This window comes from Callionymus lyra, chromosome 7 (assembly GCF_982586985.1).
Source record: "Callionymus lyra chromosome 7, fCalLyr1.hap1.1, whole genome shotgun sequence".
NCBI lineage: Eukaryota > Metazoa > Chordata > Actinopteri > Syngnathiformes > Callionymidae > Callionymus > Callionymus lyra.
The window spans coordinates 2,438,900-2,465,729 of NC_141824.1; the positions used below are offsets into that span (position 1 = coordinate 2,438,900).

General features: G+C 41.9%; 3 protein-coding genes across 4 annotated transcripts in view; 2 read left to right on the top strand and 1 right to left on the bottom strand.

Annotated features, from left to right (window-relative positions):
* The first annotated feature begins 720 nt into the window (after positions 1-720).
* lbhl (LBH regulator of WNT signaling pathway, like) lies at positions 721-17,730 on the top strand. The gene is made up of 4 exons (XM_087795477.1): positions 721-1,165; positions 11,773-11,842; positions 13,626-13,911; positions 17,079-17,730. Exons 1-4 carry the CDS (start codon positions 1,089-1,091, stop codon positions 17,147-17,149), a joined length of 504 nt encoding a protein of 167 aa, XP_087651603.1. The 5' UTR covers positions 721-1,088; the 3' UTR covers positions 17,150-17,730.
* A 227-nt stretch (positions 17,731-17,957) lies between these two features.
* Positions 17,958-22,279, top strand: c5ar1 (complement C5a receptor 1). Its single transcript, XM_087795475.1, has 2 exons — positions 17,958-17,982; positions 19,532-22,279. The coding sequence occupies exon 2, from the start codon at positions 19,544-19,546 to the stop codon at positions 20,594-20,596; it is 1,053 nt and encodes a 350-aa protein (XP_087651601.1). The 5' UTR covers positions 17,958-17,982; positions 19,532-19,543; the 3' UTR covers positions 20,597-22,279.
* Positions 22,280-24,950: 2,671 nt separating this feature from the next.
* Positions 24,951-26,830, bottom strand: part of dact3b (dishevelled-binding antagonist of beta-catenin 3b) — a 14,588-nt gene continuing 12,708 nt past the window's right edge. For both annotated transcript variants that reach the window (XM_087795472.1, XM_087795473.1), the window contains exon 4: positions 24,951-26,794. In XM_087795472.1, coding sequence (XP_087651598.1) covers positions 25,443-26,794 — 1,352 coding nt within the window. In that variant the 3' untranslated portion in view covers positions 24,951-25,442. The remainder of the gene's footprint in view (positions 26,795-26,830) is intronic.

The following is a 26,830-nucleotide window of genomic DNA, read 5'->3' on the forward strand; positions in this document are numbered from 1 at the left end:
GTGAGAGGACATGAGTGTGTGTGAGAGGACATGAGTGTGTATGTGAGAGGACATGAGTGTGTGTGTGAGGACATGAGTGTGTGTGAGAGGACATGAGTGTGTGTGAGAGGACATGAGTGTGTGTGAGAGGACATGAGTGTGTTTGAGAGGACATGAGTGTGTGAGAGGACATGAGTGTGTGTGAGGACATGAGTGTGTGAGAGGACATGAGTGTGTGTGTGAGAGGACATGAGTGTGTGTGAGAGGACATGAGTGTGTGTGTGAGGACATGAGTGTGTGAGAGGACATGAGTGTGTGTGAGAGGACATGAGTGTGTGAGAGGACATGAGTGTGTGAGAGGACATGAGTGTGTGTGTGAGGACATGAGTGTGTGAGAGGACATGAGTGCGTGTGAGAGGACATGAGTGTGTGAGAGGACATGAGTGTGTGAGAGGACATGAGTGTGTGTGTGTGAGGACATGAGTGTGTGAGAGGACATGAGTAAAGAGGACGACAGATAAACAACAACGATTGTTGTGTCGTCACAGAAGGATTACACACTGATGTTTCTGTTATATATATATATCTGCTCGACTCTGAGCCCTTGAGCCGCGGCTAATTCCAGGATTCGTCCAAATCTAAATCCCTGAGGGAGTAACTCAGCAGAGAAACCTTCATGGACGCACAAACAAGAATGGACGGACCCGGATCCTGGCGAGCGGTGGACTGACACGCACCCTCGCCTCGGAACCCCGGGTCGTGCCAGTCGGTGGAGCCCGACCGCGGCGGCGGCGTGCCAGCGTCCGACGGCGCCGCTCAGGCTGCGATGACGTCACCCTCGCGGCCTCACTAATCGAAAGAGACACTAATCCTGCTCCTCTGCAAAGCCTCCCGGCGCGCTGGGACAGGGAGGGATGTGCGAGAGACACGAGGACGACGTCCGACCAGTGGACACGTTGAAGCGTTGAACCCGGGCCCAGAAGGCCTGACCCACGGAACTTTGAGGTGCCCCTCGTCCAGGCGTCGCCCTGGAGGCCTCAAGCCTCAGCGGGGGATCCGCAGAAGGGGGGTGTCGCGGGAGCCGGTCCTCGCAGCCCGCCACCCTGATCATGGTCCCGACGGTGGAGGAGCCGGGGTTCACGTCGGTGGACCTGAGCCAGGATGGAGACGGAAGCTGCTGCAACAGGTAACGACCCGGTGACCCACATTCTGACGACGCTCATGAATATGTTTGGAACGTTGTTTCAGGGGTTCAGGTGTTGAAGTTACTCTCGATGAAACTCTCGTGAATATGTTTGGAACGTTGTTTCAGGGGTTCAGGTGTTGAAGTTACTCTCCATGAAACTCTTGTGAATATGTTTAAAACGTTGTTTCAGGGGTTCAGGTGTTGAAGTTTCTCTCGATGAAACTCTTGTGAATATGTTTGGAACGTTGTTTCAGGGGTTCAGGTGTTGAAGTTACTCTCGATGAAACTCTTGTGAATATGTTTGGAACGTTGTTTCAGGGGTTCAGGTGTTGAAGTTACTCTCCATGAAACTCTTGTGAATATGTTTGGAACGTTGTTTCAGGGGTTCAGGTGTTGAAGTTACTCTCCATGAAACTCTTGTGAATATGTTTGGAACGTTGTTTCAGGGGTTCAGGTGTTGAAGTTACTCTCCATGAAACTCTCGTGAATATGTTTGGAACGTTGTTTCAGGGGTTCAGGTGTTGAAGTTACTCTCGATGAAACTCTTGTGAATATGTTTGGAACGTTGTTTCAGGGGTTCAGGTGTTGAAGTTACTCTCGATGAAACTCTCGTGAATATGTTTGAAACGTTGTTTCAGGGGTTCAGGTGTTGAAGTTACTCTCCATGAAACTCTCGTGAATATGTTTGAAACGTTGTTTCAGGGGTTCAGGTGTTGAAGTTACTCTCCATGAAACTCTCGTGAATATGTTTGAAACGTTGTTTCAGGGGTTCAGGTGTTGAAGTTACTCTCCATGAAACTCTCGTGAATATGTTTGGAACGTTGTTTCAGGGGTTCAGGTGTTGAAGTTACTCTCGATGAAACTCTCGTGAATATGTTTAAAACGTTGTTCCAGGGGTTCAGGTGTTGAAGGTACCTCTCGATGAAACTCTCGTGAATATGTTTGGAACGTTGTTCCAGGGGTTCAGGTGTTGACGTTGTTTCAGGGGTTCAGGTGTTGAAGTTACTCTCGATGAAACTCTTGTGAATATGTTTGAAACGTTGTTCCAGGGGTTCAGGTGTTGAAGTTACTCTCGATGAAACTCTCGTGAATATGTTTGGAACGTTGTTTCAGGGGTTCAGGTGTTGAAGTTACTCTCGATGAAACTCTCGTGAATATGTTTGGAACGTTGTTTCAGGGGTTCAGGTGTTGAAGTTACTCTCGATGGAACTCTTGTGAATATGTTTGGAACGTTGTTTCAGGGGTTCAGGTGTTGAAGTTACTCTCCATGAAACTCTCGTGAATATGTTTGGAACGTTGTTTCAGGGGTTCAGGTGTTGAAGTTACTCTCCATGAAACTCTTGTGAATATGTTTGGAACGTTGTTTCAGGGGTTCAGGTGTTGAAGTTACTCTCGATGAAACTCTTGTGAATATGTTTGAAACGTTGTTCCAGGGGTTCAGGTGTTGAAGTTACTCTCCATGAAACTCTCGTGAATATGTTTGGAACGTTGTTTCAGGGGTTCAGGTGTTGAAGTTACTCTCCATGAAACTCTCGTGAATATGTTTGGAACGTTGTTTCAGGGGTTCAGGTGTTGAAGTTACTCTCCATGAAACTCTCGTGAATATGTTTGGAACGTTGTTCCAGGGGTTCAGGTGTTGAAGTTACTCTCCATGAAACTCTTGTGAATATGTTTGGAACGTTGTTTCAGGGGTTCAGGTGTTGAAGTTACTCTCCATGAAACTCTTGTGAATATGTTTGGAACGTTGTTTCAGGGGTTCAGGTGTTGAAGTTACTCTCGATGGAACTCTTGTGAATATGTTTGGAACGTTGTTTCAGGGGTTCAGGTGTTGAAGTTACTCTCCATGAAACTCTCGTGAATATGTTTGGAACGTTGTTTCAGGGGTTCAGGTGTTGAAGTTACTCTCGATGGAACTCTTGTGAATATGTTTGGAACGTTGTTTCAGGGGTTCAGGTGTTGAAGTTACTCTCCATGAAACTCTCGTGAATATGTTTGGAACGTTGTTTCAGGGGTTCAGGTGTTGAAGTTACTCTCCATGAAACTCTTGTGAATATGTTTGGAACGTTGTTTCAGGGGTTCAGGTGTTGAAGTTACTCTCCATGAAACTCTTGTGAATATGTTTGGAACGTTGTTTCAGGGGTTCAGGTGTTGAAGTTACTCTCCATGAAACTCTTGTGAATATGTTTGGAACGTTGTTTCAGGGGTTCAGGTGTTGAAGTTACTCTCCATGAAACTCTTGTGAATATGTTTGAAACGTTGTTCCAGGGGTTCAGGTGTTGAAGTTACTCTCCATGAAACTCTCGTGAATATGTTTGGAACGTTGTTTCAGGGGTTCAGGTGTTGAAGTTACTCTCCATGAAACTCTTGTGAATATGTTTGGAACGTTGTTTCAGGGGTTCAGGTGTTGAAGTTACTCTCGATGAAACTCTTGTGAATATGTTTGGAACGTTGTTTCAGGGGTTCAGGTGTTGAAGTTACTCTCGATGAAACTCTTGTGAATATGTTTGGAACGTTGTTTCAGGGGTTCAGGTGTTGAAGGTACCTCTCGATGAAACTCTCGTGAATATGTTTGAAACGTTGTTTCAGGGGTTCAGGTGTTGAAGTTACTCTCGATGAAACTCTCGTGAATATGTTTGAAACGTTGTTTCAGGGGTTCAGGTGTTGAAGTTACTCTCCATGAAACTCTTGTGAATATGTTTGGAACGTTGTTTCAGGGGTTCAGGTGTTGAAGTTACTCTCCATGAAACTCTCGTGAATATGTTTGGAACGTTGTTTCAGGGGTTCAGGTGTTGAAGTTACTCTCGATGAAACTCTCGTGAATATGTTTGAAACGTTGTTTCAGGGGTTCAGGTGTTGAAGTTACTCTCGATGAAACTCTCGTGAATATGTTTGAAACGTTGTTTCAGGGGTTCAGGTGTTGAAGTTACTCTCGATGAAACTCTCGTGAATATGTTTGAAACGTTGTTCCAGGGGTTCAGGTGTTGAAGTTACTCTCGATGAAACTCTCGTGAATATGTTTGGAACGTTGTTTCAGGGGTTCAGGTGTTGAAGTTACTCTCGATGAAACTCTCGTGAATATGTTTGGAACGTTGTTTCAGGGGTTCAGGTGTTGAAGTTACTCTCGATGAAACTCTCGTGAATATGTTTGGAACGTTGTTTCAGGGGTTCAGGTGTTGAAGTTACTCTCCATGAAACTCTCGTGAATATGTTTGGAACGTTGTTTCAGGGGTTCAGGTGTTGAAGTTACTCTCGATGAAACTCTCGTGAATATGTTTAAAACGTTGTTCCAGGGGTTCAGGTGTTGAAGGTACCTCTCGATGAAACTCTCGTGAATATGTTTGGAACGTTGTTCCAGGGGTTCAGGTGTTGAAGTTACTCTCCATGAAACTCTCGTGAATATGTTTGGAACGTTGTTTCAGGGGTTCAGGTGTTGAAGTTACTCTCGATGAAACTCTCGTGAATATGTTTGGAACGTTGTTTCAGGGGTTCAGGTGTTGAAGTTACTCTCGATGAAACTCTCGTGAATATGTTTGAAACGTTGTTCCAGGGGTTCAGGTGTTGAAGTTACTCTCGATGAAACTCTCGTGAATATGTTTGGAACGTTGTTCCAGGGGTTCAGGTGTTAAAGTTACTCTCGATGAAACTCTCGTGAATATGTTTAAAACGTTGTTTCAGGGGTTCAGGTGTTGAAGTTACTCTCCATGAAACTCTCGTGAATATGTTAGGAACGTTGTTTCAGGGGTTCAGGTGTTGAAGTTACTCTCCATGAAACTCTCGTGAATATGTTTGAAACGTTGTTTCAGGGGTTCAGGTGTTGAAGTTACTCTCGATGAAACTCTCGTGAATATGTTTGAAACGTTGTTTCAGGGGTTCATGTGTTGAAGTTACTCTCGATGAAACTCTCGTGAATATGTTTGAAACGTTGTTTCAGGGGTTCAGGTGTTGAAGTTACTCTCCATGAAACTCTCGTGAATATGTTTGGAACGTTGTTTCAGGGGTTCAGGTGTTGAAGTTACTCTCCATGAAACTCTCGTGAATATGTTTGGAACGTTGTTTCAGGGGTTCAGGTGTTGAAGTTACTCTCCATGAAACTCTCGTGAATATGTTTGAAACGTTGTTTCAGGGGTTCAGGTGTTGAAGTTACTCTCGATGAAACTCTCGTGAATATGTTTGGAACGTTGTTTCAGGGGTTCAGGTGTTGAAGTTACTCTCCATGAAACTCTCGTGAATATGTTTGAAACGTTGTTCCAGGGGTTCAGGTGTTGAAGGTACCTCTCGATGAAACTCTCGTGAATATGTTTGGAACGTTGTTCCAGGGGTTCAGGTGTTGAAGTTACTCTCCATGAAACTCTCGTGAATATGTTTGGAACGTTGTTTCAGGGGTTCAGGTGTTGAAGTTACTCTCGATGAAACTCTTGTGAATATGTTTGGAACGTTGTTTCAGGGGTTCAGGTGTTGAAGTTACTCTCCATGAAACTCTTGTGAATATGTTTGGAACGTTGTTTCAGGGGTTCAGGTGTTGAAGTTACTCTCGATGAAACTCTCGTGAATATGTTTGGAACGTTGTTTCAGGGGTTCAGGTGTTGAAGTTACTCTCGATGAAACTCTTGTGAATATGTTTGGAACGTTGTTTCAGGGGTTCAGGTGTTGAAGTTACTCTCCATGAAACTCTCGTGAATATGTTTGGAACGTTGTTTCAGGGGTTCAGGTGTTGAAGTTACTCTCCATGAAACTCTTGAACGTCTTGTGCTGAAAACAAGCAAAAACCCCAACATTTCATCATTTCCTCACCAGTGTTGCTACACAAGCCTCAAGATTCTCATCGGAACGTTTTCTCTTGAACCCACGACCAGGTTTCATCCTGCGTGAACCATCTCTCTGAGCGGCTCGTGGGAATCTTCGCAGGTGTTTCTTACACTTTATGAAATCATGATGACCTTTGACCTTCAGTGCTGGAGCATCTGTAAAAATACATGATCAGTGGAAAAACCTCACAACCTTGTCAAAATTAACACGTCCTTATCAACTTATGATGAGACTGTTCAGATGCACACACACACACACACACACACACACACACACACACACACACACACACACACACACACACACACACACACACACACACACACACATACACTTTCAAATGTGTGAACAGGTTTTAATGACAATGAACAGCAGCAGAATCATTGATTGTGTAAACATTTATTTCTTAAATGTTACAAACACAAGGTCAGCTTGTTTTTGACACAATCTGTGAAGTAATTCGATGAAGTAATTCAATACGTTTTTCTCTGATGCTCTTTTGAGTCATGACTGATTTGTTAACTCTCAGGGACTCACAACTATTTCAAGGATTTTTTAAATTTAACACAAATTAAATATCAATTTCTTAGAGGTTTATCTATTTAATATTTAATCTTGGATTTGACCTTATTGTAATCGTCCTTTTATTCATTTTTTTTAATATATATATACTGTATATTTAATATATATACATTTATTTACCAAATGATATTCAGGACGACACGATAAACTTAATTTCATCAAAATAAACAGAAATAAATCTTTATATTTACAGAGACAGGTTTTAAGTACGTAAGTAAATAACTAGTTTTTATAGAACACTTCTGTAGACCAGGGTCACAAAGAAATTAAACAATCAAAACAATACTCAATAAAAGATATACTTAAAAGATCAAGATAATACTGAGAACAACACAGGAGTCTCAGAGAATCAAGGAAAAGCCTGAACAAATAAAAGTGTCTTGAGATGTTTCTTGAAGGAGTCAGTAGATCATCAAACACAGATGTTTCTTGAAGGAGTCAGTAGATCATCAAACACAGATGTTTCTTGAAGGAGTCAGTAGATCATCAAACACAGATGTTTCTTGAAGGAGTCAGTAGATCATCAAACACAGATGTTTCTTAAAGGAGTCAGTAGATCATCAAACACAGATGTTTCTTGAAGGAGTCAGTAGATCATCAAACACAGATGTTTCTTGAAGGAGTCAGTAGATCATCAAACACAGATGTTTCTTGAAGGAGTCAGTAGATCATCAAACACACATGTTTCTTGAAGGAGTCAGTAGATCATCAAACACACAGATGTTTCTTGAAGGAGTCAGTAGATCATCAAACACAGATGTTTCTTGAAGGAGTCAGTAGATCATCAAACACAGATGTTTCTTGAAGGAGTCAGTAGATCATCAAACACAGATGTTTCTTGAAGGAGTCAGTAGATCATCAAACACAGATGTTTCTTAAAGGAGTCAGTAGATCATCAAACACAGATGTTTCTTGAAGGAGTCAGTAGATCATCAAACACAGATGTTACTTGAAGGAGTCAGTAGATCATCAAACACAGATGTTACTTGAAGGAGTCAGTAGATCATCAAACACAGATGTTTCTTGAAGGAGTCAGTAGATCATCAAACACAGATGTTACTTGAAGGAGTCAGTAGATCATCAAACACAGATGTTTCTTGAAGGAGTCAGTAGATCATCAAACACAGATGTTTCTTGAAGGAGTCAGTAGATCATCAAACACAGATGTTTCTTGAAGGAGTCAGTAGATCATCAAACACAGATGTTTCTTGAAGGAGTCAGTAGATCATCAAACACAGATGTTTCTTGAAGGAGTCAGTAGATCATCAAACACACATGTTTCTTGAAGGAGTCAGTAGATCATCAAACACACATGTTTCTTGAAGGAGTCAGTAGATCATCAAACACAGATGTTTCTTGAAGGAGTCAGTAGATCATCAAACGCAGATGTTTCTTGAAGGAGTCAGTAGATCATCAAACACACATGTTTCTTGAAGGAGTCAGTAGATCATCAAACACAGATGTTTCTTGAAGGAGTCAGTAGATCCATGTGTAGATGTTTTGGTTACAGAGACACACAATCATGTTGACTCATGTTCAGTGAGTCACATGATACCATGACAAAACCCATATGTTGTACATGTTCTCTTGAACTGCATGAATCCTGGTTTCATCCTGAAGACCTGGTTCATGTTTATTTATCTTCAGCTTCATTGATCTCCTGCAGACGCATCTTGAAAAGTGATCAGTGTCGAGTGAAAACATGCAGGTGTTTGTGCGAGGATTACATCCTGCCTAAGCTTCTCCATCATAATAGCTGCTGTAAGTTTCCATCCCAGGTGGCAGCGAAACAGCTTAGTGTGCGACGGTTACTATCACAGAGAGTTGTGTGTCGAAAATGATTTGACAGCTGATCCCGTCGCGTCGGGAACATGATGTCCTGGTTCTGGATCGTTTGTTTGTTGTCGTGAGCGTTTCATTAGCATTAGCATTAGCATTAGCATTAGCATTAGCAAACTTATTAACTCTGTTGAAGTGAAAGATTTATTTGAAAGTTCGATTATTTAACAACGTTGATATTTTTCTCTGGTGACTGTTTAGAAACTTAAGCAGATCTTAACTTAACCAAATACACAAGAATTTAGTTTGAATGTTCCATAAACATTCACAAAAATCAGGAAATACCAGGTGTGTTGTCAAGAGTGTGTTGATACGTAGGTGTGATGATACGTACCGTTGATATATAGTGATAGTGTAGTATATATGTGTAATATTGTCCAGTACTTGACTCTGGTGTTGTGATAGTGTAGTAACAAGTATATATGTGTAGTATTGTCCAGTACTTGACTCTGGTGTTGTGATAGTGTAGTAACAAGTATATATGTGTAGTATTGTCCAGTACTTGACTCTGGTGTTGTGATAGTGTAGTAACAAGTATATATGTTTAGTATTGTCCAGTACTTGACTCTGGTGTTGTGATGGTGTAGTAACAAGTATATATGTGTAGTATTGTCCAGTACTTGACTCTGGTGTTGTGATAGTGTAGTAACAAGTATATATGTGTAGTATTGTCCAGTACTTGACTCTGGTGTTGTGATGGTGTAGTAACAAGTATATTTTCAAATCCAAATATCAGCTTTAAAAGCTGCTGGACTCACTGTATCCTCTCGTCCTCAGTCCTCATTCTTCTCTTAGCTGTGGAGGACGTAATGACCAGACGTTTAATCGCGACACAAAAATGAACAAACACCATGAATATTTATTAGCATGTTAATTATAAAAGAAAGATAATGAAACTATAATTAAATATAAACCATAAAGTTAAATATGGTTTAACAGCAGCAGCAACATTAATACAGTTAAATATCGATATTAACTCCGAGGGAAAACATTTAGAAACATGTTAATTCTAAAAGAATAAAGGTTTTTAAATTAAAATATAGGAAAAAATGACAAATCGAGAAACTTTGTCTATTTGTAAAGCAAATTTGTAAATCATTTCAAGATATTACTTTAAAATGTATTTTATCGTTAAAATAAAGAGTCATTTGTTTGAGAAAGAAGGAATGGTTACAGTTACACTAAAATACAGTTAAACATGAATTTTGTGATTCCATCTGTCGGTGGAAACGTCGTTTCAGCAACACTTTGGATCAAACTAGTTTGTTTCCTCTGATCTCGCACCATCTCGACAACGACTCGCTGACTCCAGACTCTGTAGGTGTCGAGTCCGTGGACGTTCACCGACCTCAGACCAGATCAAGACGCTCTTGAGGGCCTCGACGACCCTCTCGCTCACCTTTGGACCTTCAGTCACAGACTTCCTGCCGTCGAGCCTGAAGAAAACAGTCATTGACTCGATCACGTCCAAGAGACTCCGTGACAACTAATAATTAAATCAATTAAATTAAGACGATCACAGGGTCCAAAGACACCAACATCTCAGAGTCCATGAACTACTGAACCAGAGAAATAAACAGGATAAAAAAAGGAAAAAAAAAGACACAGCGGTCAAAACACTCGCTTATAATAAAAAAAGTCAAAAATCCAACCAACCCTGAACAAACAAACCTACGATAGAAAAGAAAGACAAGGAGACGAGGAGAAGAAACGAGGATTCAGGACGAGCTCTAGTCCTGTTTCCTGCTCAGCTCTTCTGAGACTCAAGTCTGACACGTGTTCGTCCAGTAGGTCTTCAAGGACCATCAAGTAAAGCTCATAGAAATGATTAAAAAAAGATTAAAGTTGTGTAAATAACTGAACAAGTCGTTTTGAGATTTTCTGTTGATAAAATACATTTGAATTAATTTCCTATGAATGAAACGTTTCTCTACATGATAGTAATCCTGTGATCTGAGGTCAGAAGACAAATCCCCCGAATTATATTCACATAATATCTGATAGTATTTTACAAAGAGTTTAAAAAAAATGAAACAAAAAGAAATGAGGAAATATTTAGTTTTTGACTCTAGTTAAGCCTAAATACTATTGAATTGATAGTTTAAACTGTTTCAACTGTTTCTACTGTTTCTACTGTTTCAACTGTTTCTACTGTTTCAACTGTTTCAACTGTTTCAACTGTTTCTACTGTTTCAACTGTTTCTACTGTTTCAACTGTTTCAACCGTTTCTACTGTTTCAACCGTTTCTACTGTTTCTACTGTTTCTACCGATTCAACCGTTTCTACCGATTCAACCGATTCAACCGTTTCAACCGTTTCAACCGATTCAACCGATTCAACCGATTCAACCGTTTCAACCGATTCAACCGATTCAACCGTTTCAACCGATTCAACCGATTCAACCGTTTCAACCGATTCAACCGTTTCAACCGTTTCAACCGATTCAACCGATTCAACCGTTTCAACCGATTCAACCGTTTCAACCGTTTCTACCGATTCAACCGTTTCAACCGTTTCAACCGTTTCAACCGTTTCAACCGTTTCTACCGATTCAACCGTTTCAACCGTTTCAACCGATTCAACCGTTTCAACCGATTCAACCGTTTCAACCGTTTCTACCGATTCAACCGTTTCAACCGATTCAACCGTTTCAACCGTTTCAACCGATTCAACCGATTCAACCGTTTCAACCGATTCAACCGTTTCAACCGTTTCTACCGATTCAACCGTTTCAACCGTTTCAACCGATTCAACCGTTTCAACCGATTCAACCGTTTCAACCGTTTCAACCGATTCAACCGATTCAACCGTTTCTACCGATTCAACCGTTTCAACCGATTCAACCGTTTCAACCGTTTCAACCGATTCAACCGATTCAACCGTTTCAACCGTTTCTACCGATTCAACCGTTTCAACCGTTTCAACCGTTTCAACCGTTTCAACCGATTCAACCGTTTCTACCGTTTCTACCGTTTCAACCGATTCAACCGTTTCAACCGTTTCAACCGTTTCAACCGTTTCAACCGTTTCAACCGTTTCTACCGATTCAACCGTTTCAACCGTTTCAACCGTTTCAACCGTTTCAACCGATTCAACCGTTTCAACCGTTTCAACCGTTTCAACCGTTTCTACCGATTCAACCGATTCAACCGATTCAACCGATTCAACCGTTTCAACCGATTCAACCGATTCAACCGATTCAACCGTTTCTACCGTTTCTACCGTTTCAACCGTTTCAACCGATTCAACCGTTTCAACCATTTCAACGAAGATATTCATGACATGATCGACGAAGGTCATCCTGAGTCTCAGGAGAAATACTCGATTCTATTGTGTATTTTTACAACTGAACATGTGTAAATACGTGTTCTCTGGACAGAGCGACGGAGGATTCGAGCACCTTGAGTCCTAATGATGTGGAGAGGAAGGAGACACGAGCACCTTTTCAGGTGAGTTGAACTGATGTGGAGATGAAGGAAACACAAACATCTGGAACTACGTGTGACCACATGTATCGACGATACACCTGTGACCACATGTATCGACGCTACACCTGTGACCACACGTATCGACGATACACCTGTGACCACACGTATCGACGATACACCTGTGACCACACGTATCGACGAAACACCTGTGACCACATGTATCGACGATACACCTGTGACCACAGGTATCGACGATACACCTGTGACCACACGTATCGACGATACACCTGTGACCACACGTATCGACGATACACCTGCGACCACAGGTATCGACGATACACCTGCGACCACACGTATCGACGATACACCTGCGACCACACGTATCGACGAAACACCTGTGACCACATGTATCGACGAAACACCTGTGACCACATGTATCGACGATACACCTGTGACCACATGTATCGACGATACACCTGTGACCACACTTATCGACGATACACCTGTGACCACATGTATCGACGAAACACCTGTGACCACATGTATCGACGATACACCTGTGACCACATTTATCGACGATACACCTGTGACCACATGTATCGACGATACACCTGTGACCACATGTATCGACGAAACACCTGTGACCACATGTATCGACGATACACCTGTGACCACATGTATCGACGATACACCTGTGACCACACGTATCGACGATACACCTGTGACCACACGTATCGACGATACACCTGCGACCACAGGTATCGACGATACACCTGCGACCACACGTATCGACGATACACCTGCGACCACACGTATCGACGAAACACCTGTGACCACATGTATCGACGATACACCTGTGACCACATGTATCGACGATACACCTGTGACCACACTTATCGACGATACAACTGTGACCACATGTATCGACGATACACCTGTGACCACACGTATAGACGATACACCTGTGACCACATGTATCGACGAAACACCTGTGACCACATGTATCGACGATACACCTGTGACCACATGTATCGACGATACACCTGTGACCACATGTATCGACGATACACCTGTGACCACATGTATCGACGATACACCTGTGACCACATGTATCGACGATACACCTGTGACCACATGTATCGACGATACACCTGTGACCACACTTATCGACGATACAACTGTGACCACACTTATCGACGATACACCTGTGACCACACGTATCGACGATACAACTGCGACCACATGTATCGACGATACCATATATTGAGATATATTGTGATATACTGGATACTGTAGAAACAACAATATATTGTGGGTTTCTTTTGTTGAGAAAAAACACTTTTTCTAGCTTTTACAACAAAGAAATGATCAAATACTTTCTCTAATCAAACATGAGTGTTTGTAGGAAAGTACTTCTCAAAGTATTAACAACAAATGTATCTTATATTAACAATAAAGTACATTAACAACCTTGAGCAACGTGTTATATCCAGTATCTGTCGGTGATTCATTGAAGTTTAAACTTTGTTTTAAAATGATTCTAAACATCAGTTTTAAAAGTCGTGGACTCTGGTGTTTCCTTTATTTTTTACTTGTTGCTTTTCACTGGCTTTGTTGTTGTTACTTTGACACGGAGCAAAATGACGAACGTTGCCAACTAGTGGCCGGAGGTTTAATTTCAGCACACAAATGAATAAACGCTGTGAATTTTTGAGACAAAAAGAAGTGAAAGTTCTGGTTTCATGTCTTTGCTGTTCAAATGCTGGCGTCACTGCAGTTGTTGTGAAGAACCTTCTGGATCCAGATCTTCCCGGAGGTGGTGCTGCTCCCCGAGGTCGCCCTGGACGGCCTGGACCACCGTCGCGCCAAGGAGCGCCTGCCGTCCATCGTGGTGGAGCCCACGGAGGTGAGCGAGGTGGAGAGCGGCGAGCTGCGCTGGCCCCCCGAGAGCGAGGACATGGAGGAGGACGAGGAGGACCTGTTCCTGGAGCAGTGCATCCCCCCGGCCAACATCGCAGACTGGGGCGAGGAGGAGGAGGAGGAAGAGTCCGCCATGATCCAGAGCCAACAGCAGGGCCTGACGCTCATCGGTGAGTAGATCCCAGATCAACCGTAACACACACTAGTCACCAGGGGGCGCTAGAGGGGCTCAGGAAGAATTGAAACAATATATTACGATCAGATATTTCACTCCGTTTGATATAAACACGCAGATTCAAGTTTCCCATTGTACCTGAACGCACCACCAGTGCCGATGATGTCACATCCTGTGCCAACATGGCCGTTTCCTCTCGTTAGCAAGTAGCTTTTAGCTCGACCGTTAGCAGGAGACGATTCTGATCCACAGTCGGTGGAAGATTCTGATTCGATTTCCTCTCCAAGTATATTAAAGTTCAACGAACATCAAGAACGGATTCACAGCCCGACATGAAAATAAACACAAGATTCTTCACGAATAAAACATATTTGAAAGTAAATCAAAGTAATAAAATGTTATTAAACCCAAATACAAGCTGTTATAACAAACACCATCAAACATGTCGACACAGTTCATTTAATACCACAGAAGAAGAAGAAGAAAACTCTTCAAATGTTGTGTTATTTGAGCTGGTATCAAAGGAACTGTCAATCATCGGGAAGATGGTTTTCCTGGCGTCGATCTGTCCGTCAAAGTGACTCTGAACAAACAAACGTGTTTCAACTGCACAATAAAGTCGGACGATCATGTGAATCTTATCGAGGATTGAACTTGTTTCAGTTTCTGTGTCAGGACGACTCGAGTCATTTTTATATTTAAGAGAGTGTTTAATGGAATCTACAGAACTAGATTAACTAGATGAACAAGTTAACGAGTTACCAAGTTAACAAATTAACGAGTTACCAAGTTAACAAGCGCGTAAACATCACCAGGATGTTAAACATTCATCAGATAAGTCGATGTTTCTGCATTTCCTGTGTGAAAAACATGATTTTTCCTCCTGAACAGAACATTAGGTTCATGAGTCTGATGAAGAATAAATAATAATATTAAATCAACTTCTTGAAACACTTGAAGTTGAGTCGTGTCAGAACTTTTGTTTAAAGGTTTTTGTTTCTCTTAGACCAGTTCAGACCCAGAAAAGAGTAGCTGTTACCATGGAAACAATTATTATAGTCAATAAAATATTCATTTTAAACTTGAAAACATCAGTTCCTTCATGTGTTTCTCTTGTTAGTGTTGATGAGTCGGTGAAGCTTCATGACACAGTGTCCTTCACAGTGCACCACTAGAGGTCGCTCTTATATCTGTCGCTTTAATAGCTTGTCATCTTTAAAGTGAGAGCGCCCCCTTCTGAGCTGTGAAGACATGACACTGTTTCATGAAGCTTCATCGACACATCACTACCATCTAGTGGACTCTGAAGATAATGACCTTGTTTCATGAAGCTTCATCAACACATCACTACCATCTAGTGGACTCTGAAGATAATGACCCTGTTTCATGAAGCTTCATCAACACATCACTACCATCTAGTGGACTCTGAAGATAATGACACTGTTTCATGAAGCTTCATCAACACATCACTACCATCTAGTGGACTCTGAAGATAATGACACTGTTTCATGAAGCTTCATCAACACATCACTACCATCTAGTGGACTCTGAAGATAATGACCTTGTTTCATGAAGCTTCATCAACACATCACTACCATCTAGTGGACTCTGAAGATAATGACCCTGTTTCATGAAGCTTCATCAACACATCACTACCATCTAGTGGACTCTGAAGATAATGACACTGTTTCATGAAGCTTCATCAACACATCACTACCATCTAGTGGACTCTGAAGATAATGACACTGTTTCATGAAGCTTCATCAACTCATCACTACCATCTAGTGGACTCTGAAGATAATGACACTGTTTCATGAAGCTTCATCAACACATCACTACCATCTAGTGGACTCTGAAGATAATGACCCTGTTTCATGAAGCTTCATCAACACATCACTACCATCTAGTGGACTCTGAAGATAATGACCCTGTTTCATGAAGCTTAATCAACACATCACTACCATCTAGTGGACTCTGAAGATAATGACACTGTTTCATGAAGCTTCATCAACACATTACTACCATCTAGTGGACTCTGAAGATAATGACACTGTTTCATGAAGCTTCATCAACACATCACTACCATCTAGTGGACTCTGAAGATAATGACACTGTTTCATGAAGCTTCATCAACACATGACTACCATCTAGTGGACTCTGAAGATAATGACACTGTTTCATGAAGCTTCATCAACACATCACTACCATCTAGTGGACTCTGAAGATAATGACCCTGTTTCATGAAGCTTCATCAACACATCACTACCATCTAGTGGACTCTGAAGATAATGACCCTGTTTCATGAAGCTTCATCAACACATCACTACCATCTAGTGGACTCTGAAGATAATGACACTGTTTCATGAAGCTTCATCAACACATCACTACCATCTAGTGGACTCTGAAGATAATGACACTGTTTCATGAAGCTTCATCAACACATCACTACCATCTAGTGGACTCTGAAGATAATGACACTGTTTCATGAAGCTTCATCAACACATCACTACCATCTAGTGGATTCTGAAGATAATGACACTGTTTAATGAAGCTTCATCAACACATCACTACCATCTAGTGGACTCTGAAGATAATTACCCTGTTTCATGAAGCTTCATCAACACATCACTACCATCTAGTGGACTCTGAAGATAATGACACTGTTTCATGAAGCTTCATCAACACATCACTACCATCTAGTGGACTCTGAAGATAATGACACTGTTTCATGAAGCTTCATCAACACATCACTACCATCTAGTGGACTCTGAAGATAATGACACTGTTTCATGAAGCTTCATCAACTCATCACTACCATCTAGTGGACTCTGAAGATAATGACACTGTTTCATGAAGCTTCATCAACTCATCACTACCATCTAGTGGACTCTGAAGATAATGACACTGTTTCATGAAGCTTCATCAACACATCACTACCATCTAGTGGACTCTGAAGATAATGACACTGTTTCATGAAGCTTCATCAACACATCACTACCATCTAGTGGACTCTGAAGATAATGACACTGTTTCATGAAGCTTCATCAACACATCACTACCATCTAGTGGACTCTGAAGATAATGACACTGTTTCATGAAGCTTCATCAACTCATCACTAATAGTAACTTAAATGTGATTTAAACACGTTTTTCTTCCCGCAGACCTTCAATCCGACGCGTTCCGGGACGACACCCCGACGCTCCCGCCCAGCAGCGCCCCGGCGTTCAACTGACCCGACGACACCTCAGAGTGTGATCAACACAAGGTCACATGGAGGCGCAGAGAGAAAACGTTCCTCCGTCGTCAGACTTTTAACTTCAGACCAAACGTAAAAAGATAGATTTATCTTCTCATAGATCGTAGTCGTGTTGTTATTTATAGCAGGAGAGTCGCTGACATCAGCAGATGTTTCTGACGCCCTTTTACTCATCGATCGGGTTTTTTAACAAAAAAAAGTGAAGAAAAAAAGAGCCGACTTCGTATTTTTCGCTTCCTCCTCCAGGTCTTCATGGAAGATGCAGTCGGAGAAAAAGTTACGTTTATATAAATGTCATATTAATGTTCAATCAACTCGAGTCATGTGACCTGCTGAAGAATGACTTTTTAAACACTTTCACGTATAGAATCTTTATTTGATTTATTTTATATTAGTTTTAAATTGTCTAGGGTTACAAATTAAAATCATTTTCTATCTAATCTTGTTGTCACAACAACTCTGTAGTGTTTGTAGTTTAATCTCAATGTTTACTCACAACATGTGCAACGTTTTTATCGTAGAGAGAATCAAATAACGGTGATTCAACGTGGAATGAAGAGAAATAACTGGAATAAAATTAATAAAGTTATCCTCCGTTAATTATGTCATCGTCTTTTGTGTGTGCGTGTGTGTGAATGTGTGTGCAAGGGTGTGTGTGTGTGTGTGTGTGAATGTGTGTGCGAGGGTGTGTGTGCGAGTGTGTGAATGTGTGTGCGAGGGTGTGTGTGTGTTGAAAGCGTATAAATTGTGCAGGAAAGAGAGAAGTGTGAGACTTCCCTATAAGTTGTCGAGATCAACAGACGACACAAGTAAGTAAAACGTTTTGTTGACTTTATTTATTGATATTTAAAAACAGCAAATATTTTGATAAACTGAAGGATCTTAAAATGACACGAGTGTGATTCACTGTTAATCAAGAACTTATAGATAAAGTTTTAGACTTATAGAACTTATAGATTTTATCTTACAGATAAAGATAAAGTGTTGAAACACTTTGAATCCTTCAAACTGATGCATTAAAAAAGGGAATATAATTATTTGAATTAATGTTTCGTGTGGAAAATGGAAAATTAAATGTTGACTCTGAGGTGAAAACAGATAAAATCTAAATCAACCATCAGCATATATTTGGAAAATGCTTTAAAATAAACATTAAATATACATTTTAAATCTAACTTAGCATCCACTGACTCACTTGTACACGTTTCTCAAGAATATAAAGATTTAACCTTTTTGAAGTAGAATCTTTATAAATCAGAGGAAATTAAATATAAACAATATTTACAATTTTAATGGTTCAAGTCTTGAAATATTAGCCTTAGATTAGCATTGACCTGCTAACTATTTTACAACAACACCTCTTGTACAAATATACAAATTCAAAATATTTCCATTATTTCTTTAGTTTTTAATGAAGTCAGAGCAACAAATTGTTTTGATAAAGGAGTGAGTTAGCATGTAGCAATATAACAATTATAATTATTATTATAATTATATGTATTTACAATGGCTAATATGTAGTATTTACTCATTCTTTAGACTTTCTTTTATTGTCATTGCACAGAAAACAGTGAAACTGGCAACGAAGTTTCGTTGCTTGGCAACCGTTAAAAACACAGCAGAGAGATGTATAAATAAAAAGTACAAATATCAATATTAATAAGTTAAAAATAGTGCAATATAGTGTAAACAGAATAAATAAATAACATTATAAATATTGCATATTATAATTATTTTATATAAATTATAAATACAAATAAGTTAACAATAGTGCTAATATGTTATAAATAGAATAAATACTTTAAATATTTCATAACTCAAGTCATATTTTCATTCAACAGTCGGTTTAAAGGAAAGAAGCTGTTTTTAAATCTTTCTGCAGCAGGTGCTGCGGAACCTTCCGCCAGATGCCAGGAGAGAGAACCGTCCATAGAGGGCGTGGTTCGGGTCGGACAGTATTCTGTCGCAGATACTTCGTATTTGGATACATTTTCATTCATTGAATTACAATTTCGTAAAAGAATTTTAAGAATAAAAAAAACGAATTTTCCGCAATGATCAGAGAAGTTTGTCTAAAGGAATAATTTATTTCAAACTACAATTTCATTAAAGTTATACAAAATAAAGCCACATTAAATCGTTTTAAACAAGAGTTTAATATATAATCATTACATTTTTAATTATTTTTTCATTTATTTGTTTAGTTTCTTAACCAGTGTTGAGTAATAAAACTTAATGAGTAATAAAACTTAACTTGTTAAAGAATATTTGAAGATGTTGTTTATCACAAACTAAACAAAGAGACTAAAAGTCATGAACTGCGTGAATAAAGGTGATTTCTCTGGGTTCCTGCTGCAGGTCGCGGCGACCATGAGTTACTCGGACTACGACGCGTACGATAACTTCAACTTCACAGACTTGGACGACGAACCGGTCAACGTCACCTTCAACAACGACCACCATGTCATCCCGGAGCAGATCTTCGCTCTGGTCTGCTACAGCGTGGTGCTCCTGCTGGGGGTCCCCGGGAACGCCGTGGTCCTGTGGGTGACCGGGTTCTGCATGCCGCGCTCCGTCACCTCCCTCTGGTTCCTCAACCTGGCGCTGGCCGACCTGCTGTGCTGCCTGTCGCTGCCGCTGCTCATGACCACGCTGGCCTACGACGACGAGTGGTTCTTCGGCGCGCTGGCCTGCAAGATCATCAAACCCACCATCTACGTGATGATGCTGTGCAGCGTCCTGCAGCTGGTGGTCATCAGCCTGGACCGCTGGATGATGGTCAGCAGGCCCGTGTGGTGCCAGAACAACCGGCGGCCCAGACGGGCGGCGGTCATGTGCGTGGTGGTCTGGGTCTTGGCCGTGATCTGCAGCCTGCCGTACTTCTTCTTCACCGCCCTGGTCGACGCCGGGACCAAGAAGAAGGAGTGTCTGGTCCGGCACCAAGAATCCACCGAGTGGATCTTCATCTGGTACAACTTCCTGCTGGGGTTCCTGGTCCCTCTGCTGGTCATCCTGGTCTCCCACTACATGGTCTACAGGAAGGCCGAGAGCGGGCGGTCGGGCCAGCGCAAACGCTCCAGGAAGACGCTGAAGATCATCGTGGCCGTCGTGCTCAGCTTCTTCTTCTGCTGGTTCCCTCTGCACATGGTCAACTTCATCCTACCGCTGACGCCCAACGACTCCAGCGCCGCCGCCGGCGTCTACCTGTCTCACGTGCTGACGCTGTGTCTCGCCTACTTCAACAGCTGCCTCAACCCTCTGCTCTACGTCTGCATCGGTCGCGGCTTCAAGAGCAGCGTCAACCGATCGCTGCGTCACTTGCTTCAGTTCGTCGTCGAAGACACTTCTGTCAAGATGAGCGTCAACGTCGACATCAACGAGACCAAGACGTCGAGCCTCAGCAGAGACGTTCACAAGCTTTGATTCACTTCAGTGTGTTTGTCAAGAGTGTTGAGACGTATCAGAATACAATGATACAATATAAAGTGATAGTGTAGAATAGAAAGTATATATTAGTAGTATTGTCCAGTACCTGACTCTGGTGTTGTGATAGTGTAGTAACAAGTATATATGTGTAGTATTGTCCAGTACCTGACTCTGGTGTTGTGATAGTGTAGTAACAAATATATATGTGTAGTATTGTCCAGTACCTGACTCTGGTGTTGTGATAGTGTAGTAACAAGGATATATGTGTAGTATTGTGGAGTACTTGACTCTGGTGTTGTGATAGTGTAGTAACAAGTATATATGTGTAGTATTGTCCAGTACTTGACTCTAGTGTTGTGATAGTGTAGTAACAAGTATATATGTGTAGTATTGTCCAGTACCTGACTCTGGTGTTGTGATAGTGTAGTAACAAGTATATATGTGTAGTATTGTCCAGTACCTGACTCTGGTGTTGTGATAGTGTAGTAACAAGTATATATGTGTAGTATTGTGGAGTACTTGACTCTGGTGTTGTGATAGTGTAGTAACAAGTATATATGTGTAGTATTGTGGAGTACTTGACTCTGCTGTTGTGATAGTGTAGTAACAAGTATATATGTGTAGTATTGTCCAGTACCTGACTCTGGTGTTGTGATAGTGTAGTAACAAGTATATATGTGTAGTATTGTCCAGTACCTGACTCTGGTGTTGTGATAGTGTAGTAACAAGTATATATGTGTAGTATTGTCTAGTACTTGACTCTGGTGTTGTGATAGTGTAGTAACAAGTATATATGTGTAGTATTGTCCAGTACTTGACTCTGGTGTTGTGATAGTGTAGTAACAAGTATATATGTGTAGTATTGTCCAGTACCTGACTCTGGTGTTGTGATAGTGTAGTAACAAGTATATATGTGTAGTATTGTCCAGTACCTGACTCTGGTGTTGTGATAGTGTAGTAACAAGTATATATGTGTAGTATTGTCCAGTACTTGACTCTGGTGTTGTGATAGTGTAGTAACAAGTATATATGTGTAGTATTGTGGAGTACTTGACTCTGCTGTTGTGATAGTGTAGTAACAAGTATATATGTGTAGTATTGTCTAGTACTTGACTCTGGTGTTGTGATAGTGTAGTAACAAGTATATATGTGTAGTATTGTCCAGTACTTGACTCTGGTGTTGTGATAGTGTAGTAACAAGTATATATGTGTAGTATTGTCCAGTACCTGACTCTGGTGTTGTGATAGTGTAGTAACAAGTATATATGTGTAGTATTGTCTAGTACTTGACTCTGGTGTTGTGATAGTGTAGTAACAAGTATATATGTGTAGTATTGTCCAGTACTTGACTCTGGTGTTGTGATACTGTAGTAACAAGTATATATCTGTAGTATTGTCCAGTACTTGACTCTGGTGTTGTGATACTGTAGTAACAAGTATATATCTGTAGTATTGTCCAGTACTTGACTCTGGTGTTGTGATAGTGTAGTAACAAGTATATATGTGTAGTATTGTCCAGTACTTGACTCTGGTGTTGTGATAGTGTAGTAACAAGTATATATATGTAGTATTGTCAAGTACTAGACTCTGGTGTTGTGATAGTGTAGTAACAAGTATATATGTGTAGTATTGTCCAGTACTTGACTCTGGTGTTGTAGTATTTACAGACCACATGACTCTCGTAACTACTTACTTTTTTTTTTCAAACCAAAATATGTCCAAACATCAGCTTTAAAAGCGGCTGGAGTCACTGTATCCTCTCGTCCTCAGTCATTATTCCTCCTCTAGCTGTGGAGGACGTAACGACTGCTGCCATCTAGAGGCCGGAACACAATATCAATATTTGTTATACACCTGGTTCAGTGTTAGAACTCAGGAAGAAGAAGAAGAAGAAGAAGAAGAAGAAGAAGAAGAAGAAGAAGGTTCTTCTCAGGTTCAGGTCACGAGAGCAGCTTCAGCTTCTTTATTCCATCAGTGAACAGAACTCCATGTTAACATGTTTCCTTCACAGTTAGTTGATCATGTCGTTGATGAACTTTATTGAGCTTAAGTGAAGAATGTAAACAACCATTAATATGTTCAGAAGTGTGTTTGTGTTTTGTCGTGATGTAAAATAGCGAAATGTCAACATGAAATACAGTGATAAGAGAATTACAGTAGTGGGTTAAATAACAGTTATTATAATATATAATATGTTTATATATCATTATTTATCTGCTAATATTAGTCACCCTCAGGAGTTAAACTCGTCCTGTAAAAACGTCTTTTAATTATATTTGTATGTATTATTGTGAACAATAACTTGTTTCTGTTTTATCCTCTTTATATTCTTCCTTCACTCTTTTATTCTCTGAGAACGACTGGTGTTTCATCAACTCTTCGTTCACTTTGACGCAGAATAAAACGTCAACAATTTAACAGGATTGTTTGTCATTCGTGACTATTTTAAGAAAACATTACAACACTTGACGGCAGGAAACGAGGAAGTAGTTGAGCAACATGTTATTTGGAAACGTTTTGTGAAGCGTATCTTCTGGATGTGAAACATCATCTCATCATGACTGTCGTGTGTTCAAATGTTTTCATGACAAAATAAACATCTCAGATCAAATCGTGAAAACACTTTATTTTGAAAACTAAATCCATTCCACAGGAAGTGCATATTGACAAAAGTGTGCGTCTAAGAAACCTTCGTGTGACCTTGAACGTCACGAGGACGTCCTTGAAGATGGAGGACGATGACGAGGTAGTTCTGGAGCAGGATGTTGGTTTTGTGACATAAAAACTCAACGTTTGATTTAAAGTGAAAGTTCTTGTAAAAGTATCTTCATGTTTCTCCGTCTGGTCTGAGGAGCAGAGACTTGTTCTGGTCTGAGGAGCAGAGACTTGTTCTGGTCTGAGGAGCAGAGACTTGTTCTGGTCTGAGGAGCAGAGACTTGTTCTGGTCCAGCATCTGAACACTGAGGCCTCACCAGCTGCTTCTGGCTCAGCTCAGAGGACATGTTCAGGAAAACGTCTTCATGGCAACACGGTTGAGCAAAAAATCTCCATTTCAAGGTCAGATTGCGCAAAAGTTTTTTCTGATCTTGATAAAATCACTTCTGTATTTGATCCAAAACTCAGTGAGTCACAGTTTTTAGAGGAAGATACTCGGAATAAAAACTGCTGACTCTGTGATACTGAAGAAAACCATGAACTTGTAGATCCTTCACTCTTTATCCTCAACAGATGACGTCACTGTGGCGAGGATAACGTTCAGTACTAATACTCTGCTGTCGTACAAACCTGAGCCACCAGGTGTCGCTCTCGACTCTGAGATCTTTGAACCTCCATCACACGTGAACTGAGAGCCTTGAACTTTGACTCGATGAACCTCATCATCTCCAGGGTTTTATTCTTATTTATTTCATTCAAACTCATCTTCAATATCAGCTGCAAATGAACTTGATAGCATCGCTGAGCTCATGGTTACATTAGAAAGAACGAGGGTCTAATGCTGTTATTAAACCTGACGTTTCTCTCACCGACCCTTGAGCAACACAGTAATTGAACCAGGAGTTTAATGACGTTCTTCCAGGTTCTTGTTGCAGTTTAGGATGAACATGACGAGCGTTCGATAAACTGTGTACGAAGGAAAAAGTTACCTTTTCTGCGTTTTCTGGATGTTTAAAAAAAATAAAAGAACATTTGGTTCAGGCTGTCATTGGTGTCTTTTATGTGTAAAATATGTATTTAGAAATATCAAAATACCCTAAAAAAAACGGAATTTGTGACTTTTTTTCTAGAAATTTCAAAAGAAAAATTGACTTTTAAAAATGCAAACGACAGAAAACAAATTCAAGGCGTGTCTTGATACACAGAAGATATTTGATATCGCAGTACTAAATGCCTGAGCTCGAGTAGGACCATAAGAACCTAACGATCATTACTGGAAGCCAAAGAAAACAACAATTTCGTGACTTGCTGAAAACTAATGGTTCTAACATTTTCAGGGCAGCATAAATACTTTCACTTAAATACTTCAGTCAGATTTGCTAAAATAATAATGAAATAAAGATGCGTCGTGTCCAGATGTGATCACAGCAGGAGGTCGTCCACTCTGAGTCTGGTTCTGCCAAGGTTTCTGCTTGTTCAAAGTATGTTTTTATTCATCTCGACGCTGTTTTAATTCACCTGTGAAGTGTCTTGAGATCACTTTGACAATTTAAAGATTGAATAGAACGAAGATTAAGATAAGAACTTCCTGTGTGACCTATTCTAATCCTGTTTGACCTGCGCTGGTCAAACAGGAAGTGGTTTCTTTCTTACTTCTTCTACAATTAGTCGTTAGTAAATATGCGTGGAACTCATTTGCATGTTAGTGGAAAAGAGGAAACGTCAAAAGAACAAGACGTTTATTTTGGAAGAGAAACTCTTTCAGGAAGTTGTTGCTAAAGTTCTATTTAAATATGTGAATAAAAAAAACGTTTCTTACGTAAGAACTTATTGTTGATCTGCTAGTAATCTGATGACGAAGAGGTTTAGTGAAACAGGAAGTGGTCGTGATCTCATGGTGTAAACTTTGAGAAGGTGTGAAGTTTCTTATCTCTGTGAAACTCTTCAAATGTTCCTTAAATTCTGTGGACGAGCAACAGATTCAAGGCGTTCAAGATACAGTCGCCTCCTTTTCTGGGGCGTCCAGAAGGAACCTCCAGCTCCAGGAACCTCAACAGCTGTTTCTAGTCACGTGACCTGAATTCCTGAAGGTCTTTAGTTCGGGACCTGCTCGCAGAGACTTCCTGCCGCTCGTGGTACGATTCCTAACACAGTTGAAGGTCAAACGGGTCGCGGTGGATTTCTCAGATCAAACAGTGGTCATGACTTTCAGGGACCCCGATCGAAACCGTAGGATCTTCTTCTTCAGTGCGTGAGACGCTTTGATCTTGACGAAGGCCTTCTGCGAGGGCGGGTCGGCGGCGGCGGCCTGCGGCGAGGACGAGGTGCTGAGGCGCGGCGGCAGCTGTTGGGGCCACACCAGCCCGCCGCTCTCGTCGGAGTCGCTGGACAGCGAGCTGGAGGCCGGAGAGTAAACCTCGCTCATGCTGGACTCGGACTCGGCGGGGGCGGCGCCGTAGCCCTCCTCGCCCTGACACAGCGGCGCCCTGTGGTCCCGGACGTCTGGGTGCCAGCGTTGGGGCTTCGGTGCGTGGTGACCCGACGGGCCTTGTCGAGGCTTCCTCGCCGGACGCCTGGGAGCCTGGAGCTCAGGTACGACTTCGCCCTCGTCCTGGCTCAGCTCCAGGTTGGAGCACCAGCGCCGCCCCCCTCCGTCGAGCTGGACCCCGTCCTCCTCGCACACCTGGGTTCTGTGGTGATGCCTCTCCGTGGTGCTGTACCGGCGCTCCAGCAGCACCCGCTGACCCAGCACGCTGTTCTCCGACTGGGATCTGCTGGTTTTACTGCTGGACTTCTTGCACTTCAGTTTCTCGTTGTAAGTCCTCTTAGCGGATCTGGGTTTGATACCGTGGGGATCCGGAGGGGAGACGGACCGGTGGGGTGGCTCTTGGCTGTGGTGCCGGGGGGAGCGTCCGGGGATGTATTGAGCGCTCACTAGATGATCCTTGTGACTCAGAGGGGAGGGTCCGTAGAGATAATGCTGGGGGGACGGGGGTTCACAGAAAAGGTTAGAAGAAGCAAGGTTGAGGTCCTGCGGGGGCAAAGGTGAAGGTAGCCTCCCCGCCTCGGATTGTGTCCTGCACTGGGGGTAGGGCAGATCCAGGAAACTGTCGTCTTCCAAGGACGGGGTCTCTACCCCGTGACCTATGGACGACTCGCAGCCCCAGCTGTGACTCCTGTGGTTGGAGGCGAGGTCAACCAGGGGCTGCTGGAGGTCAGTCCTTCGTCGGTCTTTGGAATGATTCCTCTTGGTCAGGGAGCTGTGGCCGGTGGTCCGGGGCTGGGTGGGTCGAGGGGGCAGAGCGTGACGCTGGATGAGGCTCAACATGTAACTCTCCACCCTCAGAGCCTGATGGTAGTCTTCGTTCAGCTGCTCGTACCAGGGCGTGGGGTCACGGCCGGCGTCCCAGTGCCAGGGGTCGCCCGCCGTACCCTCCTCTGCGATGCCCTCTAGTGGCGGGTAAGGGGCGGAGAAGGATCTAGGAAGACCACAGCGCCCCCCGGAGGAGTCGGCGTCTCCGTTGAGCAGGTGGGGGTCTCCTGGTGACAGAAGAGAGTTTTGATTAGGGGGGGATC

Excerpts from the sequence above, each read along its gene's own strand:
- lbhl (XM_087795477.1), top strand. The coding sequence starts at position 1,089 with ATGGTCCCGACGGTGGAGGAGCCGGGGTTCACGTCGGTGGACCTGAGC. Across the intron at positions 1,166-11,772 it reads GACGGAAGCTGCTGCAACAG|AGCGACGGAGGATTCGAGCA; the intron begins GTAACGACCCGG and ends TTCTCTGGACAG. Across the intron at positions 13,912-17,078 it reads GCAGGGCCTGACGCTCATCG|ACCTTCAATCCGACGCGTTC; the intron begins GTGAGTAGATCC and ends TTCTTCCCGCAG.
- c5ar1 (XM_087795475.1), top strand. The coding sequence starts at position 19,544 with ATGAGTTACTCGGACTACGACGCGTACGATAACTTCAACTTCACAGAC.